Source organism: Penicillium paradoxum (genome assembly GCF_028828445.1).
Source record: "Penicillium paradoxum strain IBT 22861 chromosome Unknown utg000004l_segment0_segment0, whole genome shotgun sequence".
Lineage (NCBI taxonomy): Eukaryota > Fungi > Ascomycota > Eurotiomycetes > Eurotiales > Aspergillaceae > Penicillium > Penicillium paradoxum.
The window spans coordinates 1,443,604-1,465,352 of record NW_026643182.1 but is presented as its reverse complement, the minus strand read 5'-3'; the positions used below and the strand labels follow the sequence as shown (position 1 = coordinate 1,465,352).

Genomic DNA, 21,749 nt, shown 5'->3' with positions numbered 1-21,749 from the left:
TATCCTCTGCTTCATAAACCGTTTGTTGGGCAGCGCTTAGTCCAAGCTTCTCCAAGATGATGGAAGAGGCAATCCAGATGTGAAAGAGTCCAAAGTTTCCTAGCATTTCGCATGAAGATGAACAACCCCGTAATCCGGCCTTAGACCTCATGCGTGTCTTATTGGTCGGCTTCAGCACATAGAAAATGCTGTCGTACGCGTTGTTGAAATAAACCAACAAGTCGAGCCCATTATGATCGCTGAACGGCTGATACCGGTGAGTACAGAATATGCAACGATATCGGTGAGTGCCGCAGACTAGTGCGTGAGTATATTTCATCGATTTCACGTCAATGAAGAGATAGCCGTCCGTTGAATGGCGCTAAAGGGTCTTCGCAAGGTTGCTGGTTAAGGTCACGTACTTCTCGCGTAACTGTGAAGGGAGCTGAAAGACGTGTCGGGAGGGACTTCGAAGCAGAACCTGTATTGAAAAGCCGCCAAATTCCTAGCGCAACGGATGCAAGAGTTTTCACCAGGAAACAGTCACTCTTCGCCATCAATTTTGGAGAAAAGGTTCGATCAATTTACTGTTCAAACTGGGAAAAAGAGGAACAGCTCAGTTGTGCAATGCAGTAAGGGTCTCGCCAACCCGCAAGCTATTGCTGATATTTGGATAGAGGTTGGCAACCATACAAAATGGGTTGTTTTGTTGTGGCGACCAAACCCGACATCTGCAAACGGTCAAGTACTTGAGTGGGCAACATTTCTCGCGCGTTTGGAGTGTGGGATTTAACCGTCGGCCAATGGAGAAAGATGGGAATCTGGACCACGCGAATGTGTAGCCAGTGGTATCCTTCTACAGGATATGGCACTCTTTTATAAAGAGACATGCATGCCTTTGATCCCCATCGTTTGAAGTGCGGTGGTGGCTCCCGTCGAGGTTTCTTCTGCTGCGTTGATAAAACAACCGGGGCGTTATGAGCCTGAAGAATATACGCTAGAGTTAACTTGCTGCTTTCCTCCACTAGAGCAATCTTCGAGAAGTCTCACATTTTGCACAAGAGCTTGTGTTATATCGAGGTGAAGTCAGGGTCTGTCGAAAGGATTGAAGAGGAGACGTCTGAGACACGCGTCTTATAAACACATCGTGTTTTGATATATTGATATCCGATAAAGTAGATTATAGCTGAAATATAAGGTAGATTGCGTGTAGGATATATTTTGGTAAGGAAGAAAAGTGGAAAAGAAAGAACACAAGAGTGCCCAGACTGGGTGTTTATATACGAGAAGTGGAACAGAGCAAACACGCGAGATGTTTTTGGGATTGAGCCACGAGCTGCGAAAACATATTCCGACTCAATAGAAACATCCCCCAGTAATCCCGAGGCTCCAAGTGCTTTTTTCGAAAGTGTTGTAGAGTTGATTTGTATTCGCTATATTAGTGTGTTCGACGATGAACAGGCAGCAGAGTATCGCCATGACATCGTCGAGGCTTTTTGGCCTTTCGGAAGAACTTCCCAGCCTTCTCCAGAAGGATTTCTTCGACATTTCAGGAGAGACGGTCTTAGCTGTTCGCACTTCCATTGCTGTCTGCTCCTTATCGGGCTTATGGCTTAGAGCAAATGTGATTTTCAAGCGATCCCCAGGCTACGTCACAGGGCAAACAAAGGCCTAAATTTATGCTTATATTTAGCTCTATTTCTTCGAGCTACGCTAAAAGTCATAGAAAATATCGAGTGATATTCATGGCAGTGAGCTCAAATGGAATTGTAATTCCTACAGCAAATAGATGGGTGTATCAGTGCAGAAAGGTGGTTCCCTCCTTCGCCATTGATCAATTTTATACAGCGATGGATGTTATTTTCAACAGACAAAGACAAAAGCACGATCAGCAAGCAGATATCAGATTATCCCGATGTCTCATACATTCAGCTGTAGACAAAGTCCATTGTTTAGATAGCTAAACAGCAGATCTTCAAGGTTCCAGGGAAACCTGTTTCCCCGCAGTCCACCTGTCGCAGAGGAACATCCCACTTCGACAGCAAAACCCCCAACAATTTTGTTTATCTCTCCAGAATCTCAAGCCTTCCATCACCGCGGATCGTCAGCCTCAATCTGCTCATCATGTCTCTCGCAACTTTGGATGTGAGGTCTCCTCGTGAACTGATTAACCGCATCCCCACCATCACGCTGACCTCAAACCAGACCACAGCGCACCCCAATCTCCCCACAGCATCCGCAACATTGTTTCGGGCCAAGGCAGCTCGCAAACTCAGCTTCGAGAGAATCGGTGAACACCTCGGTCGAAGTGAAGTCGCCGCGGCCGCTATTTTTTACGGCCAGGCCAAGGCGTCGCAGGAAGATATCGAAAAGTTGGCCAGTCTACTTGGAATCCCTCAGCAGCCCCTGGAGGACCAGCTTGACGGCTTCCCCGATCGCGGTCGTTCCGTTGAGATGCCACCGAAGGAGCCCCTGATTTATCGACTGTATGAGATCGTGCAGAACTATGGTTATGCCTACAAGGCAGTTCTCAATGAGAAGTTTGGGGATGGGATTATGAGTGCGATCTCGTTTTCGACAAAGGTTGATAAGGAGATTGACGACCAGGGTAACAGCTGGGCTATCATTACTTTACGTGGTAAATGGTATGTCTGCCTTTCTACATGCCGCTTGAACGAATGGTCGTCTGACAAATGAATAGGTTGCCCTACTCTCGATTCTGATCTTGTCGAAACCAAGGAATGTCAGAGGAACTAGGTCTTAATTTAGATGCTATGTCCTTCAAGAATGTCTTGTTGCATTAGCAAATGCACCTTTTTTGCAGTCTCCAGATAACATTGACAATAATAATTCATTCTCACGTGTATACTGCTGGACTTTGGCTATAGATGGGGCTTTTTGGCCTTTGATGAGTGCAATTACTACCCTGTCCGCTGCCTTTCCCAACTGAAAGGTTGTTATGAGTTCCAGGTGTACTCACTACAGCTATGTATCAAATGTAGAAATCCTCCATATACTGTTGTATTCTACACCGTGACAGCTAATATTAGGTAGTTATGCTGTTATACTCATACGGGGCCGTATCATTGGGTACTGGAGTATTCAAAGGTAACAGTAAATACCAGGTAGTGAATATTGAATGTTGGAAAAGAAACAAGAACCAAGAGCAGGAGACATATGTCTGCTTCTCCGAGAACAATGAGCAAGCCTGAAGACACCTCAGGCTCACCCGGCGACGAAGAGTAAAGTCGCAGAGTTGGAATGGATTGTCCCGAAAGGGAAGGAGCAAGAACAGGCAGTTCGTTTGCCAACAAGTTCAACGCTCTCCAACTCTACCGTTACTTTTGTTTTCCTTCACGTCCTTGGGCCGTACCTTTCCCGTCACTACTAGTGTCGTTCCCCGTGTTTATTTGTCAATCTTCTTGATACAAGCCGATACACCAATCCGAGGGTCCTCAAGATCGCTTGCTATGGCGGAAGAACGGGTGATACCTTGCACCTTCGAAAGCTGCCAGCTTGCCTTCAACTCTACGAGCGACATGCAACACCACAAGGCCAATGCGGACGGCCATTCATACTGCATGAAATGCGACTTGGATTTTCCAAATCACCAGGCGCTCCATTTGCACAAGATAATAAGCGATCGTCACTTCGCCTGCCCTGAATGCTGTCTCGAGCTTCGCAGCGAGGCTGGCCTTGAGGTTCACATGAGAAACGTGAGTTCTGGCTCTTCAATTCTACAACTCCCGCACAATATATGATATGCGAAGATTGAAATAACGCTAATGAGCTGTTTATTCTTATCTAGAATCATCACGAGGATCGCGAAGTTGCTTGCGTTGGCTGTGGTTGCAAGTACAAGTCTGCAGCTGCAGTAGTCAAACACATTGAAGACAAGGAATGCCCCGTTCTTTCCCTGCCAGATAGGATCCGCGATGGTGTGAACTTTGACATTCGCGCAGGAAGCCTTCTGGCCATGGGAAGAGTTTCTCCTGCACCCCATGTCTCGCGTGCTGAGGATTCCAGCGAGGACGAAGATACGGATGGTGGTGTTCCTCTCAATCTCCCTTGCGCCGATGTAAAAGGCAAGCGTCCATCTCGCGGTACCGACGAGGATTCCCTTCCTTGTGATGAATGGCCCGATCTAGCCGCCCCGTCTACCCCATGGAAAGGGAAACCAGAAAGTACATCCACTGATTCACCCGGAGGTGTCCTTCTCGACGATCTTGTCGATATACCGGTTTCTCGTTCTGGCCCTTTCCCCCTGCCGTCTGCATCTTCTCCCCAGGGTCCACAAGCAGGTCCTTCCAACTATGCTAGCTTCTCGCGCCAGCGAAACACGATTCACGGTCATGTCCAAGGAGTGAACCCTGAGCATTTCTGGAATGCCGAGAAAGGCCGCTACTACTGCAACTGCGGTGCATCCTTCCTATACGTTGCCACCTTTGAGTATCATCTCACGATGGAGGATGAAACCATCAATGAGTAAGTCTTTCCTTCTCGTCTTGTCATACGCAGGATCCCCTCTCACATTTTACATTTTAGCTGTCCTCGATGCTTCAAGAGATTTGTTAGTCTCGCCGCACTCGTGGCACACATGGAAGCTCGGTGGTCCAAGTGCGCTGTCCGCGCAACCACTGCCCAAATGGAACAGGAGCTCAGCGAGATTACTCAAGGCCTGGCTGATATCCCCAGGCTCTATACCGAGTCGGAGCTGGGCGCCATCGACGTTGATATGAGCAGCCAGCCTGAGCATAATTCCCCTGGCTCTTCCTTTGCAGAGGCGGTCTCCTCTATTGATGAACCCATTTCTTCTGATGAGAGAGAGATTCGTTCCTACGTCGAATTCAGTTCTACTCATGCAGAGTTCGGCTCTTCCTACCCTGAGCCTATCTACTCTTCTTCTGACCCCGGAGCTGTCTCTTTTCACGTGGAATTTGATTCTACTCATGTAGAGGCTAGATCCTCTCAAGTGCGGTCCGTGGCGGAGTCCTTGGCGGAGGATTTGAGGGGTCTGGTCTTTCCTACTTCCCAGTATGAAGATGAGGAAGAAGAGCTCTGACGGTTGCGGCGTGGCAAATAAGATTGACGTTTGAGGCTACGTTTGAGGCGGTGGCTTAGGGGTGGATTCTAAGGATGAGTCCTGGGGGCGCTGAGGGCGCTTGTCCGTGATTCTATCAGGTGGCATTAAGATAGTATCACGTCGAGGAACAGAAGAGAAATATCTCCATCTTTTTTCATAGTTTCAATTCCAATCAATTTAATCAATGTTCGTTGAATCGGAGTAAGACCAGCACCTCGTCCTTCATTCAGCTCTACAACCTCGAAAAGCAGACATCGTGGAACTACAGAAATGGAAAATATCAAAGGCGAGACCGGCCGGAGCATTCAGCTAGAAGGAAACAAGAAAAAATAAAGAGTTCATGTTGAAAGCCGAAGCCAGACTCCCCTGCGCACAAAAGCTCTGGCATAAAAGCAAGGAGCAATAGGAACAATAGGAACAATCATAAAAAGGCAGTATAAGTGAATGTGAAGCGTTCTCCCCAGCTGATCTCCATAACCTGGTATCTCCCAGCACTTTCCACCGGGCAATTTCAATCAGGTATCAGGATCAACGCGCGAATCCATCGAACAGGAGGCAACCAATCGAAGAGTTATTGATACCATCACCAGGATATAGATGTCGGGGAAATCCTGCGAATCGCGTAACTAGCAACACTCCTCACAGCACTCGAAGCAGAGGAGACCGGTGCAACTAGATACTGTTAGAGACCTTTTCGTCGTTTCAGACCTCGAGAAGACCTCGGCTTACACGCCGCAGCAGACATCACCAGCACCACCACCGCGCAGCTTCATGGGTTGCTCCTGGGAGGTCTGAGTGACATTAGTTGGGGACACGGAGATCTTCATCGGAATATTCCTTGGTACCACATACAGGTTCCTCGGTCATTATGCGGTCGATGGAGGGGGCCTGGGGACTGATAGGCTGGTTCTTCTCGGTGGTGGGAGGGTTGGAGGTAGTTTTGGGGGTTGGCTCCTTGGGAGAGAACCAGGAGAAGATGCCGTTGGCGAACATTTTGATTGAATATGAGTGAAGGGGATGATGGGAAAGGGTTGGAGGATGGAGTTGGGTGAGGATTGGGAGGAGTAGGAAGGAAAGGGTCCGGTGAGGGTGGGACGCGGAGTTATTATAGTGGCTTTTACGTGAGGTGTAGCTTAACGTACTTGTACTTGCGTCTTTTTGGGCTAAAGATGGATCTTACTGGAGTTATCTTTAGCGGTTTTTCTTTCTTTAGCTTTTGGACTTGTGATGGCTATGAGAGGTGGTGCAACTAGAGGGAGGGTTGTTATTGGTGTCAGACTGGGAAGCTGTTCTACTCTCCTAGGCCCTGCCTTCTCGAGTATACCTCGAGATATAGGGGTTCGGTCTCTATTCGGGTTCTTTGCAAAACTAGTGGAGGTGAAAAGGCTTGGGGAGGATATCATGGCTCTGTTTTCAGGGATCCGTTTTATGCTATACTCTTCAATATTTGATCTTCCTCGGATGTTGGAATTCAAAGAAAAGAACGAAACGAGAAACCGTTGAGCCTTGTACAGTTCAATTCAAAACAAATTCCCCTCGGGAGATTTGCGTATTGCTCCTCGGCCTCTAGACATTCGATGCCTAATAGGTAATCCCTCCATAACCGTATCTGTTCCCCCAAAGCGATCTATACCTCAATATTATTGCAACCAGGAATGGAATTTATCGATCTGATCTTGGATTACAATCTTGCAGCAGAGTCTAGTTTGATCCTGGGAACCAAATCGCTAATGCCCACCAGTTTCATCCCAATGAGCAACCGTATTGTCCGAAATAATGAAATCCCAAACCCTCTGCCTATGAACCAAGCTCCAGTCCAATCCCATCACATCTTCAAACATGCGCTGTAGTTTGCGTCTCGCAAAATGGCACATCATCCCTACATCGTCTACAGTCAGATCCCGCCCGTCTTCACGAACAGTCCAGACATTCCCTATATCCCTATTCCGGCACATAGGCACCCAGCCCCATTCATGTTTGAAAGAATCAGTTTCCATCATCAGGAATGCAACGTCGGCATTACTGTCTGCTCAGACGACAGGTCCAATGTATTCTTCGTGGGTTCATTGGCGCTCTGTCCAGCCCGGCCATCGTGCGAGATAGATCAGTGTTTCCGGACAAGTAGTCAGGGCTCAATGTGAAGTATATACTCATACCCAGTAAGACAGGCAGTTGTTGATGAGTTCTGGTTGGCAGTGTAGAGGTGCAAAAGACGTGCGAGTGTAGTCGAGTCCATTAGAAGGTACCGATCATACTGCCTACACCTAAGTAGGAAGCACATATCGCAGTGTCTGAGGATGTAGAAGAAACTACGATTTAACATTGTGTGCTAGAGCAGTATTCCAATCCCAGCAATGGCAAAGAAACAAGACGTGTCTACCAAAGGGTACATCGTCCTGTACATGAGATTGCGACGACACATATACAATTTACATGTAACCAAATTGCTTCAAATGACCAAGATTCTCCAAATCAGACCATGTCAAACTATGTGCATATCTCTAGACTTCATCTCGTTTCCAACAGAAAGAAACAGCTCGTCGATGATAATTCCAATTTCTATACATTTTGCCCATATGTGCACATTGTGACCACCTGTACCTCTAGGGACCCTATTTACCTCCCAAATATCAAGCCTATCATACTGCATTCTCAAGAAAAGAACCCTTCCTACTAAACAAATATCTATATCTACAGCGACAAAATAACCCCCAAAATGAAGCCCCCGGGGTTCGAACCCGCGACCTCCGGGGGGCAAGTAAGTACAAGCATAAAATCACCTCACATCACCAAACCTCCGCAACAACCCACCAGCAACAATGGCAACCGAAACGCCGGACCTAAACGCAAGCCGCGAAGCAGACTACAAGCGGTTCAAGAACTATGCCGCGTACACATTCCTGATCGGCGCGCCCATCCTCATCGCCCTCCCACCACGCAAACTCGACCCTCTCACGGTGCTAGTGCTCTGCTCCTTCGGCGCCTCCGCCAACCACCTCGTGCACGAGCGCACAGGCCGCAGCATCGTCGACCGCATCGACGCGCGCATCTCCCGCGTCCAGGACACCTTCTCGGCGCTGCCGAGCGAGCGCGCGCAGGAAGTGCAGGACCGGCTCCGCGCTGCGCGGGATGCGCAGATCCGCCAGGCTCAGGATGAGCAGTTGCAGGCGAAGATCCAGGCGTTGTCGGATAGACAGGATCCGTCGGTGATGGAGGAGATTGAGAAGTTGAAGGCGAGACAGGTGCAGGAGAGAGGCGTTGTGCAGCGGGTTTGGATGGGTGGGGAGTCTGAGGGGTGGAAGGAGAGGAGGTTACGGGAGGAGCAGAAGGCTCTGGCGGAGGGGAAGGGATATGCGGATTTGATTCAGGAGCATATTTGGGATGTTTGGACTTGGGGTGGGAAGGATGGGAAGGGTGCAGAGGGGGTTAAGGAAGAGGTTGTGGTGGATGAGGCTGTTTCTGAGAAGAAGGATTGAGGTTTAGCTCTCTTTCTTTCTTTTCTTTCTTGGTTTCGCTGCTTCTGTCTTCTTTGTTGTGCAGCGTCTTCATCTCCCAGCTCCTTTTTGTATTATATCTTTTTGCTTTTGCATTGGGGTTAGGCGTTTGATTGCATTTCAAATTCCAACCAGGAATTTGTTGCTCTTTGAGCTGAAAAGTCTGTTATTATCATGTGCAATACGGAGTCCATCCACTCAGACTTAGAACCCAAATTATGTATGGACTTTCTAGAATCAAGTAGACCGGTGAATTGGAATCCCAGGCATGGCACCTATCTCGAAGCATCGTCCTTCGGCCTCAGATCCTCTGTGTACAGCAGCAGATCCACAGTGTCTGCATTTTGGCAAGGGAAATCCAGTTTGAAAGTCATTTTCATTTTATTCAAGATAAATTGGAAGTGTCTCCAAGTCCAAAAGCCCCTCCACGATCATGGCCTCGCAAGAGACTCCTGGACCAAGGACAATACATGAAGTATTTCTTCCAGGCAAATTCCATCCGGCAAGCCGCAAGACCCTCAACGATCATGGCCTCGCGAGAGACTCGCAAGCTCACCGGAATCAGTACATGAAAAGTTCCTCGTATCTTCAGAAATAACAAATGAAATCCCCGGTATGATGTTCCACAAAACAAAGCATACATGAAAAGTGTAACGACATGTCTGTAATAAAAGAAATGAAATGGCAAATCCCCTCATTCGAGCCGTCGAGCGAAGGTGAAGTATATCGTTTTTTGGGTTGTTTCTTGTCGATGTTGCCTTCACGTCGACGGGGCCATGGGAAAACCCAGCAATCCCTAACATTTGTTGGGTGCGTAGGGGGAGAAAAAACCATGGCCAGGACTGCATACCCAAGATATCAGATTCCTTTGTTTGAAGTGTCCTCCGCGCATTTGTCGATTTTGGTGTCCCCTACCGAGCTTCTTGTTGAGGGTGCAGATGGCGCGCTGGCCAGGATCAAGGAAAAGTTGTATTCCATGTCGCCTGTCGATGGGGATCCTCGAATGCGTGCCCTACTCCGGGCGGGTTGTCACCGGTTAAAGACGGTTCATACCCAGCTTGAGGAACCAAGAGATCTTGGGGCATCGCGGCTCCAGGGGTCGGAGGATTCCGTTGGTGACGACAGGTTCGCGGACGACATGTTGTACCATTCTGAGGCGACGAGAGCAGGGTTGGCAAGACCGCTGTCTGGTGGAGCTCAGTTGGGGATCAGGCTTGCGTCGTAGTTTTCTATCAGCTTGATCATAGTCTCAGCCTAGAAAGAAGTTAGTGAATGAACTCACATTCAGCATCGCCTTGCAGGTTGTTGGGTGCTGGTGGGAATAGGCTGGAGGGTTGAATCTTGGAGGACCAAAGGCTGGAGGATAGAATTGGCATGGTTGAGAAGGGTCAACAGGGGACTTACGATTTCCTTGACTGCGTAGGCACTCATGTGTAAGGCGGCAGCTCTCTGTAGATGAGTATAAATTAGTCACTGGTACATCTGTGTCATGTTCCAGGAATATCTTACGGGGTCGATGGGCGAAGGTGGTGCATCGGGCATTTCAATATCATTCTAGAATCAATGTTAGAATTTGATATACTATGATATGGTGGATCAACTTACTGGCTCATCGGATGGTGCATCGACCATTTCAATATCTTCGTCTTGGCTTGTATTGTAGAGCTTGTAAGGCAGAGCCTGGTGGTTCTGGTCCTGATAGCCATTGCAATGGTTGTTGGGATATCCTTCATGGCGTTGCGGGTATGGATGGTAAGGATTGGAGTGTTGATTTTCCAGATTGCTCTTTCGAGCTGGAGCCTACATCTGTAGTTAATATGATATTGTCAATTGATAAGAGAGGTTGATGGGACTACTCACCACCTTTTCCCGTACAGGATGATCAGATTGCGGCTTGGAGCTCTTCCCCTTGTAGTAGTTGGGATCGGAGCTCCTGCCTTTGTAGTTGGGATTGAAGTTCTTGCCCTTGTAGTTGCCCTTTCCACCGTTTTTCTTATTGTCATCGCAAACTTGGTGGGTGTTCCAACGGTTGGGATTGTGATGGTCTTGGCTGTTGGCATAGCCAGAACCATTGCGGTCGTTCCAGTTTTTGTGGATCTTGGAACTACCAGGGCCTTTGTGATTGTTCCAGTTGTTGCTCTTCGCATAGCCAGAGTCATTCTGATTGTTTCTGTTGTTCCAGTGATTGTGGTTCCCGCGGTTGTTCTGAGCACGTCCATTGTGCTGATGATTTCGGGGCCCAGTGGGCACGAAAGATGGGTTGTGGTAGTTCATATTGTCTTTATTCCGTATGCCAAAGGTTTGATGGTTGTTTGGACTACCACTGCCTGTTTCTCTGGAGAAGTCTCGTGCAAAGGGGACCATTTGATAGAGCTTCCACAAGGCCGGGTTTCAACTTTCAAATTCCCACCAGAGCTCTGTTTTTGGCGTGTTTTCCTCTTACGCTGGCGAACAAGTCTATAATTTTGTTTGGTTTTTGACCTCAACCCTTGCGGTTATTTTTTTGTTTCCGGTGGGGAGGATTTGTTTATTTGGTTTGGTTTTGGTTTTCGTTGCCTTCACTGGGATGCTGCACCTCAAGAGGATAGTGACCTGAAAGTCCGACGGTTGAAGATGAATCCCTGGTCAGGGCACCCTGCGACAGAGTTGGGTTGGCTGGGTGATATGGTGGATGTGGATTGTATATCTTCCTCTTTGAACTCTGGAGAGCCGAGTCCGTATTGAGTAGTATAGATTGAAGAGTTGAAGGATGACAGATTGTTTGTTGATGGCACGTAGATGGCCAAGTCGTGTTCTTTTGGATATCAGAGGTGGGGGTGTATGCCCTCTAAATGGGGAGGGGATACACCCCAAAGAGTAGATGAGAGACACTTGCAGGACAAATGTCAGATGACGTGATATGTTTTTCGATGCCGATTGACCCCTGGAGAGGTGAAGAAGGAAAGAAAGGTGATTGAGCCAAAGGTGAAACGAAGGGGTATATAACGTCTCGCTGAAGATGGGCCTCTAAAGTCAAACTGAGGGCCGCGCTGGTTTTAGCACGGAGGGCCGACATTGGCTTTCTTGAATCCAGAGATTATCGGCTGAAACAGTGCAAATCGACATTCCGCCGTAGATGGTTCCATGGTCTTATCGGTCATGAGGACTTAATTGTTTTATACAAAGCCTGAACGAGTCTCGGAACGAGAAGAAAAGTCAACAATGGGCCATTATCCGCGATAAAGAGGGGAACCGGACAAAGAAACTTTGGATCTCTTGCACCCAGATCCAGCTTGAAAGCTTAGTTTCATGGATTGACGGGCTTTTGATGAAAGTGCCGGAGCCCAAAATGGAATCGGCCTCTGGATGCTGGCATGTGAACGATCACAGGAACTGGAAATCTATCCCAGTATTAGTCACTGGTCCAATATCCCAAGTATGGTACTGCAAAAGGGCGACTCAAACCATGTTGTGATTCACACTGATCTAGATGATTCTGCTGAACCAGAGAGGAGAATTGAGTTGGGGAGATGGACAGTTGACGGGATCTCCCGATGTCACCCGCAGAATGGACAAAGCCTTGGAACGTTATTTCCCCGGACAATACCTTTGGTTCATCGCTTCTTACTTGTTGATTTTGATTTCTTTGTCTTGGAACTAGGGCTTTCTTGGGTCTTCAATCCATGTGCCGATGTCCCGAAGCCCAGTTTGGACTCAATGTCATCGTGACTTTATATGTCGGGGATAACAGCTTAGAGTACATGAAGAAGACAAACAAGATACTGGGGATCGAATCAAGAACCAGGCAGAACTGGCCAAATAAGCCAACAACCGTATGATACTGGGGAAGCGCATGAAGTCGCCTACGAAGGCCATCTTCTGCCTGAATATGCCCACTTTTGGGCCGTTTTGACACCACTCATCAATGTGTGTTGGAAATCATATATTCTTACCATATAAATCGTGCGAACGGGAGACATCATCTGTAAAGGTGATTTCTAAAAGACCTTTGAAAACACAGTTGGAAAGACTGCTAGAAAGACACCGCAAGGCCGCAAACACAACCAATTATATGAAAGGCTTCATTTTGCCTCCCTGCTTTCCAAGGAGATATTTCAAGGTTGACAATTGGAACCTTAACTGAACACTTATTCACGGCATATTCAAGGGAATACGCGAGGGTGCTAGGCTAATAGATGAAAAGTAGCATTCGCATGAGCTCAGATTGAACTGGAGGCGTGTAAACCCCACGTTCAATACGCATATATCGCAGGATTACTCTGTTTCAATAATCCAGCATCCATCGCGAAGCCATAGAAAAGAAAGAAACAGAAACCAGGCAACGGACCAGCGTCACTCAGTGGTTCCTTTCGAGCAATTCTATGGCGTTTTGCGCCGCTTCATTTTTGGAGAATCGGTTTCGTTATCAAGCATCGAATCATACTCTCTCTTGTGCACAGTTTCCATTCTGAGCCGTTTCTTTCGAGGCCGGGGTGCAGCGGATGAGGCACCATCATTCGACGCTAGACTGTCGCGCTTGCGCTTGTCCGGCTTGGGGTTTTCCTTCCTCCGCCTTTGCTCCTCCTTGATTTTCAGTCGGCGCTGGACTTCTGCTGAGATATCCTCGGTGCCCAATGATATCGATCCGAAGTCTTCGTCTTGCCCAATGGGGGGTTGGGACGACGAATCACGGTATCGTTTTGGGGCCCGTACTTCCTCTATAGGTTCAGAACGGGTATCTTTCTCGCGCGATACTCTCCGTCGCTTTTTGCGCGTATTCGCCTCTATATCAGCGGGTTGTGCAGGGTTGAATGGACTGGAGGTAGACGATGCGCTGGAATTTTCTGAAGCAGTCATGTTAATTCCTGTGTTTATTGCTCGACAAAAGTGGGGGGGGACGGATTGCCGTCTTGTTTTCCGGGATAGGATGTTCCTGGGACTTACTGTTCATCTAAACACAATATGTGTCAGTCTCGTGACCAAGGTGGGGAGTGTCGAGGGCACTTACCATATGCTTTCTAGCCACCTTCAGCTGGTTCATCGCCTGTACTGTTTTGTTCACCATTGACGTCACCGCCTGAAACCCATCAGCCTGCGACGCAACCTGACCCTTCACCATGCTCAGCATTTCGAGGTGAGAGCACAGGACGGCCTCGTGGCGGGAGAAAATCTGTTTGTGCACAGAAAGCCGGGGTCAGTCACTCTTGCACTCCTCGAGCTTAGAATTGGCAGTTTCCCTGAGAAAAAACATACCTCCGACCAAGGGATCGGTGCGCCCTCCGAGTTCGGACTGGCATGGCTGTCGTTCTCGTCCTCCACAGTGGGATTCATGGCTTGAGGTCTCCAGGATTGAAATTGCAGATCGGCCGATGGAGCTACTCCGCGCCAAGACTTCGGTCTAATGACGCGCTTCCGGCTTTAAGTCGACTGGTATCCCCGGCCGATGTTGTCCTTCCCCTGTTCGGAGTACAATAGCACCTATTGTTTTTCGTCTACTCAATGCACCATTGTTGAGCTTCCTATTGTTTCCGTGGGAGAATCATGGAAATAACAGCTCAATAAACACTAATCACTAGAGAGCTTCCATGGATTTCTCTCTTAGTGTGTACCTTCCCATTAGTACCAATACTATGAATATCTATAAGAGCCCAGAACGGTTTCCTATTTGGGCTGCGGACTATACTATGGAATAAGCTGTACGGGAAACTTCCAGGGATTCCGGCGTGGCTGTGAGGGATGAGCTTGAAAATTAACTTCGAATTTGAATTGCACAGATGCCTTATAACACATGGGAGTAAATCGAACCTTGGGAAGAGACGATGAAGCTGCTGATTTGCCTAGCGAGAGATGAAAAGCCAAAAAAGCAGTCACTTCTCTCCACACCCCAGCCTTGGAATATTTGTGGTACTATGTTGAGGCTGTGCTCATTCCCATATTTCGCAAGTACATTGTTTCGTCCGCTATCTTTATCCGAGTCGTCTGCGAAGATGATTTGGGAAATCTTACTAGGAGAAAAAAGTTGGAAAAGTTACATGAAGAGGCGAGAGCCCACCTAACGGGGAGCATGAACTTCTCATTATTATTTCAATCTCATTGTACACGACATTGCCCAAAATCAAACGCCATTCATGCATGCTCAAGGCAAGACCATCCCACCAAAAGGACCAGTTATCCAAAACAAAATAAGTCATACAGTCGAGAACGGTCTCTCATTACCAAGCACCAGCGTCAAAGTCAAACCGGGACAGGTCCTTCTGTGCATCTTCCACATCCTTCTTTGCTTTCATGCGCATATAGAAAATCGGACAGTCACGAGAGGAGCAGATAACCTCGCAGTGAAGACTACCTTGGCATCGCTGGCACTGGGTCCACAACCGGCCGAAGCGAACCTCCAGATCGGAAACCTTGGTCAAGGTTTTCGTGTACAGCTCGCCGAGACGGGGCCGGCAGTTGGCGCAGACGGCACCATCCATTTCCTCCTTGCTGGAAAGTGGCTTCTTGCAACCCATGCAGGTCTGGGTCTTCTTGGCAAACTTCATCAGGCCACCCAAACTTGATGCCGCCTTGGAAATAGACCGCGTATGCTCGCCAGTAAGCAGCTGGCCAGCCTTCTTCTCGCCCAGGATGGGTTCGAAGATACGGTTCAGTGGGTTTGTAAGCTGGTTATCGAGGTAGTACTTGGTGTCAATGGGAATGTTGTTCTCTAGCACGTAGATGGGATCTTCGGCGCGCTCGTAACCTTTAGAATCGCTGGCGCCCTTAATCATAACATAGGCTACACGGTCACCAAGTGTTGGTGCGGAGCCTGCGTCACGCTTGTGCATGCGCTCGGCGAGTTCGACGTGTGCCTGTTTGCCCGCATAGTCCTCTTTGCGTTTTGACAGTGCCTTTGTGATGACCAGTTTTGACATATCGATTTTGTTCTGGAGAAGATCCGAAATTGTGGCCTTGACGTAGCTAGATGAACCGTTAATACATGAAAATCATCTCTTAAACGAACAAAAACTTACTCTTGGGCACCATCCAGGTCTCGATCAATCAGGATCTTGTTCAACACGGTTTCGATGACATTTTGAACCATCAGACAATTATCACGACGGACAGTTTCAATACCCTTGGTATCCATCTTGTCATGCTTGTCGGGATTCGTCCAGTATAATCCAGCATATCGTTTTTTGTTGATCAAAAGATAAGGGAAGTAGACTTTCTCGAATTCAAGCTTGATAGGCTTGATGAACTTGGAAGAGACGAAATCTGCTGCTTCTTGGCCAAGCTTCATCGCTTCTGCCAGTTCGGTGACTCCGAATTTGACCATGACGGAATCGGTATCACCGTAAATGACTTGAGCATCATGAGAGTAGCCGTTCGCGATGGTATAGCGTGCTTCTACCTCTTGTTTGGTCTTCTCAATCATCTGACGACCATAACTGGTTGTACTACTGGCAATTGGAAGACAAGGCAGTTTACCCACTGTGGCACCGGTCAAACCGTAGACACTGTTTGCGCTGATCTTCAAAGCAAGTTGACGACCGTTCAGCACTGCTTTCTTGAAGGAATCGGTCTCCGTGGCTAACTCTCTCTTTGCACGCTTTCTTGCCGACAACAATTCTTCAAGAATCTGAGATAAAAGGCCTTTGCGAACTTTGGTGGTGCAAAACATGTCTCCATTTGGGGTGACAATATAATCTTCGTCTTTCTTCAGATTCAATTTCTCAACACTGCTCTTGTTGAGCAAAGTCGTGTAGCAGAGATTGTGTGCTTGGATGATAGAGGGGTAAAGTGAGGCGAAATCGAGGGTTGCAACAGGCACACTATAGTAACCTCGCTTCGGCTCAATGACAGTGGCTCCTTCGTAATCCTGCTCATCTTGAGGCTTGGAATTGGGAATAACGAGTTGCTGCTCCAGGGCTTTGCGGAAGAGTTGACTGATGAATTTCACCTGTTGTCCTCGCGACAGTAGGAAATTGAATGGCACACCCGTGACTCTTGCCATCTCTGTATAGTTGACCAGACACATCAACTTGTCCATCAATCGCTGTGGCAGATATGCATCCTTCAAACAATACACTGCCAATCTTCGTCTCGAATCGGGGGTGCCGTTAAAAAGTTCAGTAATCATCGTGTGGTGGACGTCTTCCTTTTGTTCTTTCAGAAACTCATATGACACTGAATTAAGTGTGTAACTTCTCAACTGATGGTCTCTCTGTACCAATTGTAGAAGATCAAGTTGGATTCTACCATTTGTGTTGGTCGCTTTTGTGTCTCGGTTACCCATTTGCTTGCTCGAAAAGCTTGCATCCTTGGCCTCGGTCTTGCAACCCTTCAGTCTGGTCCAATATGGGAATCCAGTGCACTTCAAATGCTTAGCACGATCGAGCAGGTATGGGAAATCGAAGTTGGCAATGTTGTATCCGATGATGACATCGGGGTCCACCTTTTCGACAAAATCACGCCAGGCGTCAAGCATCTTTTCCTCCTTTTGGAATTCCAGGATTTGAGTATTGACAATAAGACTGCATGTATCAAGGACAAAGACATTTCTGATGAATGGTTTTGACTCTCCGTATCGAGTGACAACGTTGGCAATCTGGATGACCGGATCCATGTTGGGCTCGGGGAAGATACCTTTGCGCCCAGCACACTCGATATCAAATGACAGGACGCGAAGCGGTGCCATTTTCGCCCATTCTCCATTGGGCTGATGCGCTATCATGTCTTTATAATCGACGCAAGCTTCGATTTGGCAGTTAGACAATTTTTGGTTCTGTCCGAGCAGACGATACTTCCCAGCCACTGCCTCGACCCAAGCCATTCCAGCTAGCCCAGTGTCGATCATGAAGCGCAAGAGATATTGAATATTGTCAAAGGTAAGGATTCCATCTGCGCCGCTCCACATGCCCTTGTAATTCATGCTTCCACTGCCAGTCTCTAAAGCACTTCGCAACCGAGCAGCCAACTTTGGTTCCGTGACTGTGATCTTGATGTAGTAGCTCTTCTGGTTTCCTTGAAACCCGTAAATGTTCTCGCGCATGGTAAGTTGTACAGACGAGATTGCGGGGAAGCTTTGGCCGAGTTTCTGTTCTAGGAAATGTTTGTAAGGATCGCAATCCGCTTTCGTGAAGCTAACTGGGGCCGCAATGTAGAGGTAATGCTCAAAACCGGTAACGTGAAGACAGACCGATTGTCCAACCTGCAAAAATAGGTTAAATCGTGAACCCAACAGATGAGGGACTCCTTTACCTCAGTGACACCGAAGAGTCGAATGGCAGGTTTTCCCATTAGTACTGCTTCTTCTGCGTCAATCTGTTGGAAGCAGATGTTTTCTTTTGTTTCATCAAAGTCGCCGAGCGGAGGGCGTTCCCATTGCTGGTCCTTTTCTGAGTTGTTCTCCTTCAAGTCGCCGATGTCCTGCGTCAACTTTTCCAGCACCTCCTCCTCGAATTGACTTTTCTGTGGTTGAGTTGAGCCAATCTTTCGCCGCGGGGTCTGTGAGGACGGCGCAAACTGCACAGAAGGTGCATTGTCGAGTTTTCGCTTCTTGAGTGCACCATCAGACTTTAAGATGCTGTTGGCATTATTGACCGCGTCGCCCAGCACCCGCTTCTGGGGAGGGATGATAGCTTCAGGCATGGTGACGACTCATAGACTGAAGTTAACAGTATCGCAGTGGTCAACTTTTGTGGGTGAATGAACTGAGGGCAGAGGGGCTCGTAAACTCGAGGTTATGTTGAGCGGGCAACTCCTTGTCAAAGTCGCGCTGTCGCGCCTGCGACGTGAAGTTGACGCGTGGTGGTCACGTGCGATAAGATAAGCTAAATTGAAACCAGGGATTCTGGTTGATGTGATTGGTCAAGAGGCCACATACGTGTACACCGTACACCGTACACCTGTAAGCTTCTTAATGTTTTTTTTTTTTTACCATCCTTGTTCGTTTGCTTTGGATTGCTAGCAGATCAGATATCCAAACAAACTCTCTATGAATAACTCGCACGTAGAAAGTAGGACCAATGTAGTCGTCATGTGTCCTATACTTCGGTGGTTCCGGCAGAAAACAGATGACTCGCCTCCTTGGGCTTGGCACTGGGGATGAGTGACTCGGCCTTTGAATGAAGTTCTCTTTTAACACATTGGACACTTATCAATGCCCCTGGGAGTATGTTCCAATCCTGCCTAGGAGCACATGTACTCAAGGTTGTCTCTATTGCCAAGAGCCACACGACCCACGCCCTATCAGGGACATCCCACTAGTAGAACCCGATGGAAGCTTGAGTCGATCATCGGCCGCTAGGATCTGTGGCATGTTGACATTTTGCTCCATTGGATCTTAAGCCCAACGTGGCATCTCCTAGGATTCCGGCGAACATTGACACCTGTTACGTTCTATCATTCTTTCAATTCTGCGTCATTGCCTTTGATCAAAGACTCGTCCATTGTCACTGCGGGGCAATACTCAGCCCAACTATCAATAGCACAGGCGGCATAATTACTACCGACCTTGCAGACCAGGCTCTCTTTTTCTTTTGCTTTGTTGGGCTGTTCCTCATAACCCATCTTCCGCCACCAATGGCACTAGCGCAACGCAGATCTAAGACCTAATTGCATTTGCTCTCTGGGATAGTATATCAACATGTCGATGTTCCGATCAGCAGCAGAAATATCATCATCGGACTCTGATTCTGATTCCGATTCCGGCTTGGAAGAGAACCAGGCTCAGGATTCCGGGTCATCAACTCCTCGTCGTGTTACCAAGAATCAATCTCGCAGCTCGAGTAAGGGCAAGGCCAAACAAGCCCCGAAAGACGTGGATTCGACTGACCCAGACTCTTCAATATCCTTCGATGATGCATCAACATTCCCACAAGACATGGTCGATGTAAATGTCGATCATCATTCAAATGTGATGACAGCCGCCCTATTAGAATTTTATTGCCAAAGTCGAGCAGCAGACATTCTCAACGCCCAACGGGGCTCAAATAAAGCATTCAGTCGGCATAGCCCTGAGGCCCATTTCCTTGGCAAAAAACTGTACAAATACAAATCTCAGTTCCTGTCGGCTCATGGTATCTTGGCCGACGGTATTGACAGGGAGGAAATGGCGCCAAGTAGACAAAGTTACCGCGACAACCTTGATTTGCTTGGTATCTCTGCCCTTGGGGAAATGAACTTTCATGGCCCTCATTCACGGTCGTCCAAAATTGGTGCTGGTGAAGACCTCGCCGTGATTATAAAATCATTGGCAAAGAGAGCCAGCGTGGAAGACTTGGACAGACCAACATTATTCCGACGAATTACCGACCCGACTGCGTCGTTTCTGAAACAACTTCCTCCCACTCGCAAGGTTGACATTGTTCCAAATCTTCCTCATCAGCCCATGAATGTTCCCAACCCTTCCATCCCCCTCTTTGGAAGTTCGCCTGTAGGGATTCCGTTATTCAATTCTCCTACTACCCCATCGTACAATCAACTATCAAGGTATTCCGTCGAATTCCAAGAGCTCAAAGTCCTGGGCCGTGGGTCCTTTGGTGAGGTTTATCACGTCACAAATCATATTGACGGACAAGACTATGCTGTCAAAAAGATTCCTCTCAGTCAACGGCGACTTGAACAGCTACAGTTTGGAGGCCAAAATCAGCTTGAGGTTATCATGAAAGAGATCCGAACACTTGCCCGCCTTGAGCATACAAATATTGTTCGATACTACGGCGCATGGGTTGAGCAGCCCCATCATTCACATCCACCCGCGGCCGAATACCACACTCACACTGCGTATGATGATGAGTCGCAAGACAACTTACCTTCTCCAGATGCCACGAACGAGTCAAGCGTGGGCATTGTTTTTGGTCATTCTGAAAGCTCAGATCCTGAGTCACAGCCGAGCTCGCTGCTTGAAGATCATAGCTTCGCCGAAAGCATTCGACGCTGGGACAGTCGTGGAACCAGTTCATCTCGCCAGTCAAATAAAGCCTCACGAAGGGGATTCGATGAGGAGGATGATGACATTGAGCCTATTCCCCGTAAATTTGACGGAGATACGTCCGCTGGTCAAACCTCCTCATTCGGAGAGACTGATGACATCTTCTCCGACGGTCTGAGCCAGGATCAGTCTAAACTTCAACTTCAACCCCGTTATCGGCCTGGCCAGAAACCACCCGCGGTGATTCTTCACATCCAAATGTCGCTCCATCCCATTTCCCTCGGTTCATATCTTAAGCCCGAAACTGCTCCAAAGTATGACGGATGCTCTATCGCCAGACGCCATTGTTTCCACCTGCTGCCTTCGCTGGAGTTTGTGATAGATATCGTCTCGGGTGTTCAGTACCTCCACTCGAAGGGCATTGTGCACCGTGACTTGAAACCCGCAAACATTTTCCTGTGTGCACCAGAGAACAGCACGACAGACACATGCGCCACGTGCAACTCAGGTCAATCATCTCCAGTTCAATTCTGTCGCCCTCGCATTGGGGACTTTGGTCTCGTGGCGGACATCTCCCATATTGACGAGGCCTCGCAGGGCACCGTGACACCATATCGTGAGGGGCCGAAAATTCAGCGGGTAGTAGGAACCGAGTTTTACCGTCCTCCAGCCAATGGTTCTACATCTCAGGGTGATCCAAACTCGCCATGTGACGAATACAAGATCGACGAAAAGCTCGATGTTTACGCCCTCGGTGTCATTCTCTTCGAGACGCTGTATCGCTTGAACACAAAAATGGAAAGACAGTTTGTCTTGAATGACTTGACTCGCGGGTCAGGCCAAGATCGCTCCGAGCGCACTATCTTCCCTGCAGATTTCGCCGCCAAGATTGACCATGGCTCAGTCATGCTAGATGATGGAATCTCGGTAGCGGAGTCTCTCATGACATGCATGAAAGGCATGCTGAACCCCAGTTCAAAGCAGCGGTGGAGCTGTCAGGATGTCAAGGAGCATTTGCAGGCGCTGAAAAAAGCTGTTCAAAGATTTGAGCAAACGCAGGAATAAATGTGTGAATCCAAGACAAAAGCCAACGAAGAAACGTCGGGGTTCTGTTACCATATACCCAAATTATAATAGAAATGCATAACTCCACTCTACGAAGCAAATTGTATGACAGTCTACTAAGTTGAGCCGTTTCCCTCACCAGGTCATCAGTTTACTAGGTCATGGTAATACATATTAAGGTCTATCTCGTAGTATTCAGGGATGACAAAATAGTTGCAACAGCCTTCAGCTCAAC

The 21,749-nt window shown here is 48.1% G+C and overlaps 8 protein-coding genes across 8 annotated transcripts; 4 read left to right on the top strand and 4 right to left on the bottom strand.

Moving 5' to 3' along the window:
- Positions 1-2,103: 2,103 nt before the first annotated feature.
- cyn1 (putative cyanate hydratase) lies at positions 2,104-2,702 on the top strand (the record flags this gene model as incomplete). The annotated part of the gene is made up of 2 exons (XM_057175335.1): positions 2,104-2,624; positions 2,681-2,702. The coding sequence occupies 2 exons, from the start codon at positions 2,104-2,106 to the stop codon at positions 2,700-2,702; spliced, it is 543 nt and encodes a 180-aa protein (XP_057032382.1).
- A 669-nt stretch (positions 2,703-3,371) lies between these two features.
- N7457_004289 (putative C2H2 finger domain protein) lies at positions 3,372-5,041 on the top strand (the record flags this gene model as incomplete). The annotated part of the gene is made up of 3 exons (XM_057175334.1): positions 3,372-3,695; positions 3,788-4,464; positions 4,525-5,041. Coding segments are annotated over 3 exons (1,518 nt in total), but the record flags the coding sequence as incomplete, so codon positions are not given.
- A 647-nt stretch (positions 5,042-5,688) lies between these two features.
- Positions 5,689-6,055, bottom strand: N7457_004288 (uncharacterized protein; the record flags this gene model as incomplete). Its single annotated transcript, XM_057175333.1, has 3 exons — positions 5,689-5,734; positions 5,792-5,853; positions 5,915-6,055. The coding sequence occupies 3 exons, from the start codon at positions 6,053-6,055 to the stop codon at positions 5,689-5,691; spliced, it is 249 nt and encodes an 82-aa protein (XP_057032380.1).
- A 1,826-nt stretch (positions 6,056-7,881) lies between these two features.
- N7457_004287 (uncharacterized protein) lies at positions 7,882-8,538 on the top strand (the record flags this gene model as incomplete). The annotated part of the gene is made up of 1 exon (XM_057175332.1): positions 7,882-8,538. The coding sequence occupies one exon, from the start codon at positions 7,882-7,884 to the stop codon at positions 8,536-8,538; it is 657 nt and encodes a 218-aa protein (XP_057032379.1).
- Positions 8,539-9,753: 1,215 nt separating this feature from the next.
- N7457_004286 (uncharacterized protein) lies at positions 9,754-10,920 on the bottom strand (the record flags this gene model as incomplete). Its single annotated transcript, XM_057175331.1, has 5 exons — positions 9,754-9,810; positions 9,961-10,005; positions 10,066-10,110; positions 10,162-10,356; positions 10,417-10,920. The coding sequence occupies 5 exons, from the start codon at positions 10,918-10,920 to the stop codon at positions 9,754-9,756; spliced, it is 846 nt and encodes a 281-aa protein (XP_057032378.1).
- A 1,995-nt stretch (positions 10,921-12,915) lies between these two features.
- Positions 12,916-13,866, bottom strand: N7457_004285 (uncharacterized protein; the record flags this gene model as incomplete). The annotated part of the gene is made up of 4 exons (XM_057175330.1): positions 12,916-13,379; positions 13,480-13,486; positions 13,544-13,705; positions 13,789-13,866. The coding sequence occupies 4 exons, from the start codon at positions 13,864-13,866 to the stop codon at positions 12,916-12,918; spliced, it is 711 nt and encodes a 236-aa protein (XP_057032377.1).
- An 881-nt stretch (positions 13,867-14,747) lies between these two features.
- N7457_004284 (DNA-directed DNA polymerase delta POL3) lies at positions 14,748-18,165 on the bottom strand (the record flags this gene model as incomplete). The annotated part of the gene is made up of 3 exons (XM_057175329.1): positions 14,748-15,492; positions 15,546-17,725; positions 17,776-18,165. The coding sequence occupies 3 exons, from the start codon at positions 18,163-18,165 to the stop codon at positions 14,748-14,750; spliced, it is 3,315 nt and encodes a 1,104-aa protein (XP_057032376.1).
- Positions 18,166-19,162: 997 nt separating this feature from the next.
- N7457_004283 (putative protein kinase) lies at positions 19,163-21,514 on the top strand (the record flags this gene model as incomplete). The annotated part of the gene is made up of 1 exon (XM_057175328.1): positions 19,163-21,514. One exon carries the CDS (start codon positions 19,163-19,165, stop codon positions 21,512-21,514), a length of 2,352 nt encoding a protein of 783 aa, XP_057032375.1.
- Between the last annotated feature and the right edge of the window lie 235 nt (positions 21,515-21,749).